Below are 14,892 nucleotides of genomic sequence, written 5' to 3' on the forward strand. Positions count from 1 at the left end.
GTGTTGTTGTTGTTTATTTCAAGTCAATTTGCTGGCATGCCTTATTGTACTTAATTTAGTTTTTGCATGAGTCTAGCAATATGTTTTTAAGCATAAATGTATTTGGTTCGGTCAGAATAGTGCCCTATTAGTAAGGTTTACTTGCAATTGCAAACTTAGGCTGAAGTGCTGAGCACTCCTGCTAAGGATTAAACTCACTGGTGCTTGCTGTGGACTAAACATGCTTTGGGCTATCAGATATTGATGCCACCCCTGTCCTCAAGGCTTCAGTCCAGTCAAAACTAAGCAATGAACCCAACAAATTCATACACATAATTTGTAAAATATACCTATTTAGACACAAAGCCATATAATAACAAAATAAGGAAACAAGAATCCTGCCTAAAACCTGTTTGACACACACAGCCCTCTCTAAGTCTATTCCTTGTCATGTTGCTTTTTCACTAAGGCTAGAGCAGTTTTCCCCAACCCTGGCTCTGTCCAGATAAATTGGACTACAACTTCCATCAGCCCCAGTAAGCATAGCCAATGGTTATAGAAATTGTAGTCCAAGACAGCCAAAAGGCATTGCACATGCTACCTCTGATGCAGGGAATCCAATTTTTGCTTGCAGTGTATTACAAAAGGGTTATTCTCTCATCGACTCATGATGTGTGCCCCTCTCTCTTCCTTTTGCCATGTTAATTCTAAGAGCCTCCAGTGGATATTTCACTAGACAGAAATTTGATTGTAAAACTTCCACTTAGATCACCGGGTCCCTTGTGACATTAAGGACCATGAGGACGGCTGGAATTGAAGCATAACATCCCTTCCCAGGCACATACATCACCAAATGAAAATGAGTAGGAATATCTTTTATATTCCCCCAAGGTCCAGTGCCCTTAGATGCTGCTCTTTTGGCAGTTGCCTGCAGGGCAGATAAGACTTTGTGAGCCCTCACTGCTGGCAGGGATTAGCTGTCAGTGTGGTTCCAACTGAAAGGCTGGATGCGCCCAGTAAAAAGATGGGCTCCATGTGCAGCCAATCCCACCTATTCAGTTAGCTCTCATATTGCTAGAAACAATGCAAAGTCTACCTGTCACCTTAGATTTAGAGGCTTGCCATAACATAAGGATTTTTGTTTGTCTGTGAGGTATATTCACTCATCATGATCATGAAGCATCAACAGAGCTTTGGAGGAAGCGGATGGGTAGCGCTTGATTATTAGTGGCAGGCCGAATTTAATGTTGACAAGGTAATGCACTCCAGAGGGAATAATTTCAACTTGTCCATCATAGTTGGCTTCTGAATTAACTGTAATCACTCAGGGAAGCAGCTTGGACATCATTTTGGACAGCTCAGTGCAAACACCTATTGGAAGTTCAGCTGTAGGGGTGTGTGTCTTTGTTTTTTAAGGATGGAAATGTTAAGAACTAAAAGGAACTTGTTGGCATCTGTCTGTCTCGAGGATGAAGTCAAACGGCTGCGTTATCAGCACTGAAGTGCTGGGGCAGAAGCCTGGACACTGTGTATGGAAGTCCTGGGCTGCCCAGATGACAACCCTTGCCTGCAGAGCTGGTAGACACTCACCCTTTTTTGAACCTCCCTCCCTTGTGGAGTGTTCCCTCAGCCTCCTCTCCTCACCCCTCTCCTTGGGAGCCCTCTGGGCAGCTGCTGTTGCCACCCATGGTCTTTGCCGCTGCTGCTGCTTGCTTGCTTACTCCAAAGCATCCTCAGCTCCTGGTAACCAGAACCCGCTGACCAGCCCCAGAGGTACCATTCACTTGTGAAGGTCTGTAATATGAATCTTGCATGTAGGCTTCTTTGGAGCTTAACTTGTCAAGTCTAACTTTTCCAGGGATCAGATTGGAAGGTAGAAGAATTCATTGAAGATGGAGAGGATGGCACATAGGTTCTTTCTGTACAAGGGAATTAAGACCCTCTAATATCCTTGAACTTGAGCATTAGAAGTCATGTAGGCCCAGGCTATATCTGCCCAGTGATTTGCTTTGGTAGGCAGATCAAGGTATGCTCTCTGGGGACAAAGGGATGAATGCCATTCTGAAGGACATCAAGAGTGCCATTCTAACATCAGAATTGTTTGTTGTTTAGTCGTTTAGTCGTGTCCGACTCTTCGTGACCCCATGGACCAGAGAACGCCAGGCACCTCTGTCCTCCACTGCATCCCGCAGTTTGGTCAAACTCATGCTGGTAACCTCGAAAACACTATCCAGCCATCTCGTCCTCTGCCGTCCCCTTCTCCTTGTGCCCTCCATCTTTCCCAACATCAGGGTCTTCTCCAGGGAGTCTTCTCTTCTCATGAGGTGGCCAAAGTACTGGAGCCTCAGCTTCACAATCTGTCCTTCCAGTGAACACTCAGGGTTGATTTCCTTCAGTATGGAGAGGTTTGATCTTCTTGCAGTCCATGGGACTCTCAAGAGTCTCCTCCAGGACCATAATTCAAAAGCATCAATTCTTCGGCGATCAGCCTTCTTTATGGTCCAGCTCTCACTTCCATACATCACTACTGGGAAAACCATAGCTTTAACTATACGAACCTTTGTTGGCAAGGTGATGTCTCTACTTCTCAAGATGCTGTCTAGGCCTGTCATTGCCCTTAGTGACTCCTAAATTGATAGGGACTGTTTAGCTGGAGGGAAAGTGGGTGGCGTTTAACTCTTAAGTTTATTTGACTGTACTTGTCTCTCCATTGGGTATGTTACTTATCCTTGTGTTTAAACTTATTTCCGAAGAAGTACTTTTTAATCTTCATGGCAAACCTTTGTGGTTTCTGTTATTATACCACCACATGTCTAAAGTGTGAAGTTCTGTGCTACCCTGAGATGTTCTTGAGAAGATGCAATGGGAATTTTAGGCAGAAAGATGAAAGGCAGCCTTGTAGAAAAACACTTCCACCCAGTGTCAGCAATAGTTTAAGGAGAAGGGTGAGCAAGCAGAGGAATACATTGACTTGGCTGGAATCTCTCTCCCACCCCACCCCCGCCCGTAGCACAAGACCCAGGGAAAATGTGGTGCTTAACTTAAGGAGGTTCACAGAACAATTTTCCCTCCCCTCCCCTCCCTGCCCCCTGTGGCCCATCCCACATTTTTCAGGAGGTTCCACTCCAAAGGGTCAGAGAAAGGGGTGGAAAACTTTCCATCCATGAACTACCCCAAATTAACTCATCTTTGAATCCAAGTCATTGTTTTTAATCTTGATGTGCATTTCTGACTTTTTGGGGGGAGTGGGTGATGGACATTATTGAAACTTTGCCATTTGAGCTTAATTTGTTGTGCTGTTTGATTCTTTGCCATTTGAGCTTAATTTGTGGTGGTGTTGAAATTTTCTATTTGCATTTTAAACTTTTATGAACCACCCTGGGAGGTCTTTTGGGCAGAAAGGTGGCATATAAACAAAACTAAGAAAGATTATCTGAGATTGGTGATCACATAACAATGCATCACAAGTGAGCTTTCAGGTTGATACAAGAGGTGTTCAGTCATCCATCCTACTGGGTTTGTATGCAAAGAGGTATTTTCTTGATACCAATCTGGCCCTGTCAATCTGCATTTTCATCTCATTGGGTCAATATAGCTGGATGCTGGCAGTAAACCCTTCAGGTGCGGTTCCCCGCCAAATATATTAAGGCAGAATAAACCTGTTCAACTACAAAAGGTAATGCTAGTTTCCTATGATTCAGGATTACATGGGGTTGTATCCTTTCACCACCTCCCACACTGTTCTGAAGGGTGCCCCCAACCTCTGGAGTACATCAGGGAGTTGCAGAGGAATGAGGAATCAGCAAAAGTCATTCGCTTGATAAGAATATAAGAGCATAGATCTATCCAGTACAGCATCCTGTCTCCCACAGCGGCCAACCAGATGCCTATGGAAACCCACAAACAGGACATGAGCACAAAAGTCCTCTCCCACTGTTGTTCCCTAGCTGAGGCCTGGTTGTCCAATGCTACCTTCTGGAAACTCTGCTAGAAGTGGAGCCAAATCACCATAATATGGAGCCTCCCACTTCCAACACACAGAGTTCATCAACCATGGTTGTTGGTATAGAAATCCACAGAGATATCAAGGGGAATCAACAGGGTTCCAGTCTCCCTGTCCTTCTCCCTTTCCTGATGAAGATCATCTGTCAGAGCAACCAAGGTGGATTCGGTCACAAAACCAGACCTGAACCCAGACTGGAATTGGTCCAGATAATCAATTTCTTCCCAGGCAATGGGGAGCTAGACTGTCATTAGCCTCTCAAACATTTTTCTTAAAACAGGGACATTTGTAAGTGGGTAGTAGAAGTCACATATTCTGAACCCAGGATGGGCTCCATAAGAAGTGGTCTCAGCATCATCTTGTACGGATGGGAGGTATCACCCCTTTCACACAAAGATGTTTTTACCACAACCTGGACCTACCCAGTTATGGGTCTGTGCACTGTGTGAAGAAGTAAATATAGTGAAATATATTTTTAGCCCACCCTTCATCACAGAAGTAGTTCCAGAGCAGGGTACTATGAACTATAAACACAAACAACAGTGTACTAAAACTAAAAAGGCAAGAGAAAATAAAACATTAAGTAATAACTAAGAGAAATATAGCAGCAACAAAAGTCAGACACTAATAACCAGCAAAAGCCTGAGTGAAAAAGTGTGTCTTCAGCTGACACTGAAAACCCATAAGAGCTGGCCCTCCATCTCAGAGGAGACAGCGTTCCATAGATGAAGTGCATTGACTAGGAGGCCATTTTGGAATATTTAAAAATGACTTTCATATAGATAGTATGCTAATAGCATTGCTCCAAGAATACAAGGACTATTATATTTAATCATCAACCCTATTTTGAACATGGGTTTATTAGATTACATATTTTATTAGATGTACTTAAGGAGCAATATCTCAGGATTACAAGAGCAGACATCAGAGTCAGGTCCCTCATAGTTCTCAGCCATTGCACCATTCCAGCTCATCAAAACTGATATAACTGAAAGATGCAGTATAATGCACTGGACTTAGGTTGGGCTCATCATTGTAAAAGCTGAGTTCAGATCTTGGCTTTGCTGCACAGTCTTGCCTCATTAGTATGTGTGACATGTGAGAGAAAACCATAAGCACTCTTGGATCTTTTGTAATTATTCATGAGATAAAACAACAACGAAAAGCTATTTTATTTCATTATTAAATGTATATTTGCATTTTAGCTTCCTACATTAAAGTGTACTTTAATGTGTTTAAGAAAAAAACAAAAGCTAGCTATGAAAGACTCTGAGTAGGTCTTCGGTCTCGTGCACATATTTGGATATAATTTCACAATGCATTCCTATGCATGTCTTTTCATATCTAAGTTCTGTTGAGTCCAATGGGACTTGCTCCCAGTTTATAGCAATCTTTCCCAAGTGCTTTAGAATGGACTTCCACCAATCCCTGGCCATGCTGGCCTATCCTGATAGGAGTTGTAGTCCAAAACATCTGGAGAGAACACAAGGTTGTGGGTGTATAGAATTGCAGCTATAAAGGAGCCGACTGTTTTCTGCTAGACTCTCAGCCAAGTCCTGACCACAGCAGTCATGCAGGAAGGTAGCAGAGGTGGTCTCTAATTCATGTTGGATTCAAGCAAGTAGGTTTATAAGTCAAAACTAGAAGAATGCTAAATTGTGTATATCAATGAACTGAGAAGGGAGAAACAGAACATAGGACTCTCATGTTATAATCATGTGGTCTGACCTGTTTGTAAAGCAGGGTACCAAATTAAAAATGGCTATGTAAAGACATGAGAACAGACTGCTGAAAAGCATCTAAGCCTAACAACCTGAGCGTTATAGTCCCACTGTTGCATGACTGCAGCAGCGCTCTCTTGCTGTTGTTCTCCAGCAACTGGTATTCAGAGTCATGCTACCTCTCATCCTGGAGATAATAAATAGCCATCAAGACTAGTAGTCATTGATAACTTTTACCTGCATGGAAGTATTTAATACCCCTTCAAAGTGGCTGAAGTTGATGGCTTTCATTATATTTTTCATTATCAAATTCCACAGTTTTAAGTATGGCTATGTCTGAAGCCTTGGGGGGTGTGAAGAAGTACTTCTTTTCCTGAATCTTCTGACATTCAACTCCTTTTGATGGTTCTGAGTTGGGAGATGAGTTAGGGATGCAGGTGGCGCTGTGGTCTAAACCACTGAGCCTCTTGGGCTTGTCGATCGGAAGGTCGGCGGTTCGAATCCCCGCGACGGGGTGAGCTCCTGTTGCTCTGTCCCAGCTCCTGCCAACCTAGCAGTTCAAAAGCACGCCAGTGCAAGAAGATAAATAGGTACCGCTGCGGCGGGAAGGTAAATGGTGTTTCCGTGCGCTCTGGTTTCCATCACAGTGTTCCATTGTGCCAGAAGCACATGCTGGCCACATGACCCAGAAAGCTGTCTGTAGACAAACGCCAGCTCCCTCGGCCTGAAAGCAAGATGAGTGCTGCACCCCATAGTCACCTTTGACTGGACTTAATAATCCAGGGGTCCTTTACCTTTTTTATATAGGAGAAAAACTCTTTCCTGTCTACTTTAGCTACACCTTGCATAATATTGTAAGCCTCTATCATGTCCCCACCTCACTCCCAATGCAATTCTGGGCTGCATCAATAGGAGTATAGCATCTAGATCAAGGGAAGTAATAATGCCACTGTATTCTGCTCTGGTCAGACCTCACCTGGAGTACTGTGTCCAGTTCTGGGCACCACAGTTCAAGAAGGACACTGACAAACTGGAACGTGTCCAGAGGAGGGCAACCAAAATGGTCAAAGGCCTGGAAATGATGCCTTATGAGGAACGGCTAAGGGAGCTGGGCATGTTTAGCCTGGAGAAAAGGAGGTTAAGGGGTGATATGATAGCTATGTTCAAATATATAAAAGGATGTCACATAGAGGAGGGAGAAAGGCTGTTTTCTGCTGCTCCAGAGAAGCAGACACGGAACAATGGATCCAAACTACAAGAAAGAAGATTCCACCTAAACATTAGGAAGAACTTCCTGACAGTAAGAGCTGTTTGACAGTGGAATTTGCTGCCAAGGAGTGTGGTGGAGTCTCCTTCTTTGGAGGTCTTTAAGCAGAGGCTTGACAACCATATGTCAGGAGTGCTCTGATGGTGTTTCCTCCTTGGTAGGGGGTTGGACTCGATGGCCCTTGTGGTCTCTTCCAACTCTCTGATTCTATGATTCCCCATTTTGTTTGAAGCTAAGAAGCCTCAAATTTTGTGAACCTTCCTCATAGGAGAGTTGCACCATCTCCTTAATTCTTTCTGCACAAATGCGATCTCTATAATCTCCTGCTCTGCATATAGCCAGATGTTGATTGAACGTCCCTTGCTTTTGATAAAAATGTGTGGATCTTGTTTCTTCATACAGCAAGTTGGGCATAACTACATATTCTGTACTGCTAATGTTTCTGCAAATCTTTGAAAAGAGTTTGCCTTTGAAAAAATAAGAAAGCTAAATGAATGAATAAAACCTTTCATTGGCTCTGTTTACCAAAATGGATGGATCAGGATTTAGCTTTAACATAGTGGCCCTATGTGTTAGTGGGAATGGTGATATGATTAGTTTTTGAAAAGGTGTGAAAGGGAAGGGAGAGGCAATAATCTTCCATTGCATAAAGGCTACCTCTGTTTCATTCATTTACTTTGGTACTCGTTTCTCTTTCCGTTGAAGCTGGTGGGCACTGGGCCATTGGCACCAGCGAAAGCAACGTGCACGACTTTTTCTCTTCACGCTGCAAAATTCCCAAAATTGTTTCTGTGCATATGGTTATATAACATGCTATTTTTATTTTCAAATTAGTTCTTGACATTTTTGAAATGATTTTTTTCGTGTGGAACCTCGGGCTTTTTTGGCTCATCTGAGCCTCTCAAAGAATATTCACTTGTGATTCCAAAGGTATCCTTTCCGAGGCTCCAGCACTGCACACACTTATTGGGGAGGGCTAAAAGCAGCGCTGGACTCTGTGGAGCTAAATCCCAAGCCAAGATGCATAGAATCACATTGTTAGAGTCACCTCTAAGAAAGCAAACTGAATAGACTAAAAGGTAACTTATAAAGAGTGCTGCTTTTGCAGGCAGTGGAGCGCAATTTTTCTTCTTCTGTTTTGTAGATGTTTGATGGGCAGCACCTCAAATCTGCTGATGCAGGCTTGAAGCACTGTAAACTGTAAACTTATTTTATGAAAACCGAACTGGAAAACCAAATGTCAGATTCAGTTTAAATAATCATTTCCCCAAAAGGAACTTTGCAGCTCAACCTTTCGACCCCCTGATTTGATTTCAGTAGACTATCCCTCTATGGGCCTTGCCAAATTAACCCACCACCATCTGTTAGTGCATTTTGTATTATGCAGATGTGTTGAGACCCTTCTAATAACAAAGCTGTTTGGACTGATGTGTACTTAATATGTGCATGTTTCCTAAATTGCTCAATATGATTTAATAGGCTCACTGAAGAGCCAAGCAATTCTAACTTAATTTTGTACCAGCGTTTATGGAAGCAATTTGCTGAAATTAATTCCTGTGTTTCTTCTCCATCTGCAAATAATGGAGAGACCTGTAGGAAAATTACACAGATAATTCCATACTGTTGGATGTTAACTATTCCAATTTTTCCCCCTCGTCTCAAATATATTTCAGAAGAAAATTCAAATAGAGTCTTGTGCCTATTGTATATAGTGGCCTACCACCATACTCAGAAACCCCAGGTTTTCTGTTCAACAGAATGTTATTGGTTGTGTGTGTGTGTGTGTGTGTGTGTGTGTGTGTGTATCCCAGAGTATTTTTGTTGTCAGGAGGCATATAAGTCCTGTTCATTAATAATACTGCCTTAACAAAGGTTCCGTCAACATGTCTATGTAGGGTGTAAAACAGATTGAGCAAAAAACTTGTCTCTTGAATGACTGCATTAGTAATTTCATGTCCAGGCTATTGTTCCTTGTTAAAGATACAGCCTAAGATCTTACAGCTGCAGCAGTCTTAGGAAAGGGCTTTTAAAGTCAATCTAGTCCAGCATCCTGGTCTCACAGTGACAAACCCACAAGCAGGACCCAAGCACAAGAGCACTCTCCACTCTTGTGGTTTCTAGCAACTGGTGTTCGGAATAAATTTTTTATGTTATTTATTTATTTAAAAAATTAGTCACTGCTTGATCGTAAAATAAACACCTGAAAGCTGAAATACTAAAACAGATGATTGCCTCCAGCTGTGGAGGCATAGCCATCATGGCCAGTAGCCACAGGTAGCCATATCTGCCATGAACCTGTGTCCCAGATCTGGACTGGCAAGCCATGGGAAATGTCTCACCAGCTTTTTCCCCCAGTGCTGTGCGTGTGCTCTGTACTTGCATTTGTCATGTGTGGATTTGTGTGTGGTTGCTTGTGTAGTCTGTATTTGTGGTGAGTGTATGCATGCAGTACTTCGGCCATGTCCACCACTGACATGTGTCCCTCTGAGGGGTTGCTGACTATTAATGTGGTCAGTGGCTGGAGAAGTCTTAAATCTTCCCTGTGGCAGCACATCAGGCTTAAGATCAGGAGCACCCATAGATATGCCAAAACACCATTCATGACATTACACTAGCATTAGAAGGATGCTTTGCTGGTAATGTTCTTCTAGACTTGGGAATAGAGACCTCAAGAACTGATAGGTTATTTCAAAATAAATGGTTAGTATGAACAGTGGATATTTAAGGATTGCCTTTCTACAGCTGGTGTACATTTCACTTTTATGTGAAGCTTGAAGTCCTTTATTCCATCTAATGACGGTGTGTCAGATGACATTGCAAGTGAAGTATGAGGGGGATTTGTCACTCTAATTGTGAAAGTTACACTGATTAGCCCAGTATCAGCACACTGTGATTTGACAACTTCCTCACAAGGCACAAGATAGGAAGCTGCAAAGCTTTAAATATGTAAGTTGCAAGCCTTTAAATATATAAGCTAGACACAGTTTCTTATTTATTTATAAGATCATTCTGCCTTTGCTACAACATGCTAGGGCGGGCTACAACAATAAAATACAGTTATAAAAACAGGTAAAATCATTACAAACACATGAAACAGTTCCAAATGGAACAGAACCACATTAGAGGAGGGCCTTCATCCAAGAAGGATGTGGCCTGAAGGTGAGAGTTTCTTCTTAAAAGGAAATTAAACCAGGATGTGTAAGAGATAAACGTGGCTTAGCTGAATGTGGAAAATCAGACCACATCACTGCTAATTAGGTCAGATGCTTATCAACTCCTTGTTGGTTATAGTTCAGCACATGGAAGAGAGAGAGAGAGAGAGAGAGAGAGAGAGAGAGAGAGAGAGTATTGCTTAAAAGATCTCTGTAAAGTCTTGAATGAAATACAAAATAAAAATGTGAATCTGTGAGCGCTTCATTTAACAGTGAAGGGTGAGTTCTAGGACTCTGTTTACAGGGTCAGGATGGAGGGACTACTGTTGCCCCTCCCCCCAACTGCATTCTCAGGCTACATCCACACCATGCGTTTAAAGCAGTATGGTTGTGGTTTCCTCCAAAAAAAAATTATGGGAGTTGTAGTTTGCTAAGTGTTGCAATAATTGCTAAGTGATTCCTGTTCGTCTCACAGAGCTTCCCTTGATTGATTGTTGACGACTCTGAGAAGTATAGTAATGTACGAACGTGGCCTTAGATTTCTTGTGCTTTTAACATTGTGGCTAAAAGAAGCAAGCATAGCCCCCATGTTTTTGTGTGTGTCAGCAGCATCCACATTGTTTCAGAACAATGCTCTCCCCATGCAGGCCTGCCTGGTACCTTTGTTACATAGGCACCAAGCAAAAACATTATTCTTCCCCCTGATCTTTGGCTAATTAAACAATCTATGGACTTTTAAACTGTGTATTGGGGGTATTGTTTTTGTTTGTATGTATTTTTGTGTTTTTATACAGTATTGTAAACAGCACTGTGATCCTCGGATGAAGGATGGTATAGAAATGATGATGATGATAATAATAAGGAAAAAATGGGACTGCTGTTATCCTTGACCTGAGACCTCAGCGGACATAATTGACAGTGGACTTGAGGGTGCTGATTGCCAGAAGATGCTGGGTAGTAATGTGAGGACTGTCTACTTGGGTTGTAAAACAACATTTAAAACAACAATAACAACCGGGTTCTATAAAAATAGGTCATCCTGTCTACCAAATGGTCCTTCCATGCTGCCCCTTATTCTGATCCATAAGATATATACAATAATTATTCTTACAACCTTTCTTGCCTATGGATACAGTCTGGAGATATCAGAGCGTGCACATTCCACTGCAATAATTGGATCATAAACACTTTATTTCATTCTTAGTGAATATTAAGAAAATGCATTGTGGATTGTTTTTCCTATGTTTGAATTGCTTCTTTTATGTTTGAAAGAAAAGCTTAACTAGATGGCACCTAGGGTAGATTGCAAATCGTCCTTAATACAAACTATGCTTGTCATTATAGGTGTGGCTACAAAAGTACGGCTATCTTCCACCAACTGACCCCAGAATGTCAGTGTTGCGCACTGCAGAGACAATGAAATCTGCTATAGCTGCTATGCAGCAGTTCTATGGCATTAACATGACAGGAAAAGTGGACAGGAACACAATCGAGTAAGTAATTGTTACTGGACTGCTCTTGCTTCTTTAAACTTGAAGTGCAATAAATTTTTGTTTTTGACCAGCTAAGATATCTCTGCAAATCTAAATGGTCACTCTGAATATAAGGTCCCCCCCTTATAACATACGTTTGGTGAAAAAATGTAGGAACTCTATAGGATATAATTGAAGTTTCAGTAAGAGTCCATTTCACAAAAAGAGAGAAAAGGAAGATGAAAAACAAACATGGGAAATCAATATTTATATAAACATTCAACAGAAATACTTTCACTTCACAATTTTTATGGTGGTGACAAAGCATTTGATAGGTTAGTGTGGGAAACATAAGGAGGAAGAAATTGGCTTTCATATGTGGCATAACTTTCAAAAGTAGATAGAAAATAGGCTTCTCTGTCACACATGCTGTCACCCTATGCTTTGACACTGGAAAGTTTCTTAGAACCATAGTTTGGGGGAAAGCCATCACTGAAAGCATATTTACAGTATAGGAGTGAAGCAAAAAAGCATATGTTTAGAGAAACATTGTGAGGAAATGTATGTGGTCATGTGTCATCATTTATCTGGTAGTTATGTAAACTGGAAACCTTGCACAGGCCAAAATGTCATAGGAAGGACAAAGTGAATGAATACCATTTGCTGGGAATCACAAGTGGAGAGAGTGCTACTGAACTTCCCAAATGCATGTAGTTCACCACTGTGAAAACAGGATGTAAGACTATATGGGCCTTTGCCCGTATCTAGCAAGGTTCTTTTTATGTTATATTCTTAAATGAAAGGCAAGCTGCTACAATTGTCTCTCCCATTCTGTCCTCCATCCCTGTCCCCCCAGATTACTTATTTTCACTTGTTTCTTCCCCAGTTGTTTGTTGCCTTCCAGATTTTCAGGATTTAGTTTATATGTTCTTTGCACAGACCTCTGTACATCAATGGCACTATTTTAAAAATGCTAATAATTGGGTAGATTTTTCATTTGCTATTGCAGTGGAGTTATTGCAAGACACAGGATTTTAGGCTAAGACTGCAGTCCTGTATACCCAAAAGCAATTTTGTTTTGAGTCCAGTGGGACTTTCCCAAAAATATGTAAGGTTGGAGTCTGCAGCCAATTGGTGTCAATGGCAAAACTCACTTTGTTTTTTGTGTGCAGCATCTTTATTTTTATTTATTGCACATCACCTTGTTTCTACTGACATCAGATTAAGAGTTGAATCTGATCAAGCAATGATGTGAGGGGAACAACTTCTGCCTACATAATGGATCTTCCCTTCTCTCTCTTCCCGCCTAAACACTGCCAGACATCCCCAAAACTGCTCCAGAGAGTTGGTGGAACCCCAGATGTGAGGGCTGCAAAGGGGGAGATGAGGGAGCAGAAATCTGTTGAGTGAACAGAAGTCGTTCCACTTGCACAATGACTTTGTTAGCTATAATGCTAAGTACTTTCACCTGGCTATTAAATTGTAAGGAGAACCAATAGATTGTCTAGTTCCTTTTAGCTTTGCATTTTTGTATGCCAACATCCCTGGACATGACCTTCTGCATTAATTTTCAGCCCAGATTTCTAAATGTTTTGAAATAAGGATGCTCAACAATTGAATCCAAGCCAGTATGGTGATTTGTGCATCTGTGTAGGGAATTTTAAGAAATCAACATGGCCATAAGACCACTTAATAGTGTAGCACTGAATTTCTTGTGATCTATCTGTAAACTAGATAGTGATCCTAGTTTCTCAAATCCAGAATGAAGTTTCCATATAAACTGTTTTGCTGCATTCAGTATCCCTGCTTCCAGGAGTTTGGTAGCAGCAACTGCCACTGAGAAAAGAGACTTCTTTATCTTTTCCTTTTCTATTTATAACTTTCCTTACTGCCAGTTTGCAATAGGTGATTTTCCTTTGGTGAAATGTACAGCTTCCCCCAAACTGCCACTAATGTGGCATTTAAAAGTTTCAAGCAGTTGAAGATTTGTTCTCCTGTCAAAAAGCTCATTCATGTTAGCTTAGCAGAGAACCCTGTCTCTAATCTCTCCCCTGTCTATTAAATCTGAAATATGTTACTGAAATCTAGAGCTCTTAGAAGGCATCCTGTAGTTTCTCAGTCTACGGCTAAGATGATGCCTGTTGCTGGATTCTCTAAATTCCTAAAGTTCAAGTATTTCTGACCCATTCACCTTCCCTTAGGGCACCCATGAGGCCTGCTCTTTATTGCTTTTCAGTGCAATAATGCATGAGCGAGTGGAATGGAATGATTTTTCCAATCCGAGATTGGCATCAGCAGTTTCAGTAGTGTGTTTTCTGAACTGCTAAGTGAGTTGGAGGCGGAGACGAAAATTCCATCAGCTAAAACCACCAAAAAGAATTACAAAGGAGAATTCATCCTGCTAACAGGAAACGGGAGTGAACATACTTCTCCAGTCCTTTTGCACAGCTATTGGAATAGGACATGGAGCTATTTTAGCTCTGCTTTAGAACCTTTGAAGGCAAGTGAGCTAGGTTATTATCTCCCCCCAAACATAACAAGCCAAGTTCAACTGGTGGGCAAAACTAGGTGGTAGAGTGGTGCCACACCAACCTCAAGTTTTCCCCTCTACCCCCTGGTAAGCAGCAGCAACAATGGGAGGTCATGCCACCTACTACTGGGACAGCATTTTTTCCAGTAGGTGCATAGAACTTCTGAATGGAGAGGAAGCCTACAGTTCTTTTCATCTCACTTGCCATGATAACCAGGGCAATCAAAACTGTGAATCCCTGCTTACAACGATAAATGTGATATCTATCTCTATCTGATGTTGGGAAAGATTGAGGGCACAAAAAGAAGGGGACGACAGAGGACGAGATGGTTGGACAGTGTTCTCAAAGCTACAAACACAAGTCTGACCAAACTGCGGGAGGCAGTGGAAGACAGGAATGCATGGCGTGCTCTGGTCCATGGGGTCACGAAGAGTCGGACACGACTAAACGACTAAACAACAACAATATCTATCATCTATCTATCTATCTATCTATCTATCTATCTATCTATCTATCTATCATCTATCTATCTATCTATCTATCTATCTATCTATCATCTATCTATCATCTATCATCTATCTATCTATATCATCTATCTATCTATCTATCTATCTATCTATCTATATCTATCTATTTATCTATCATCTATCATCTATCTATCTATCTATCTATCTATCTATCTATCTCTATCTATCTATCTATCATCTATCTATCTATCTATCTATCTATCTATCTATCTATCTATCATCTATCTATCTATCTATCAT

General features: G+C 41.5%; 1 protein-coding gene across 2 annotated transcripts in view; it reads left to right on the plus strand.

Moving 5' to 3' along the window:
- Positions 1–14,892, plus strand: part of MMP16 (matrix metallopeptidase 16) — a 181,437-nt gene that overhangs the window by 62,569 nt on the left and 103,976 nt on the right. For both annotated transcript variants that reach the window (XM_083747794.1, XM_083747795.1), the window contains one exon: positions 11,467–11,615. In XM_083747794.1, coding sequence (XP_083603920.1) covers positions 11,467–11,615 — 149 coding nt within the window. The remainder of the gene's footprint in view (positions 1–11,466; positions 11,616–14,892) is intronic.

The sequence above is a fragment of the Podarcis gaigeae genome (assembly GCF_964106915.1).
Source record: "Podarcis gaigeae genome assembly, chromosome: 7".
Classification (NCBI taxonomy): Eukaryota; Metazoa; Chordata; class Lepidosauria; order Squamata; family Lacertidae; genus Podarcis; species Podarcis gaigeae.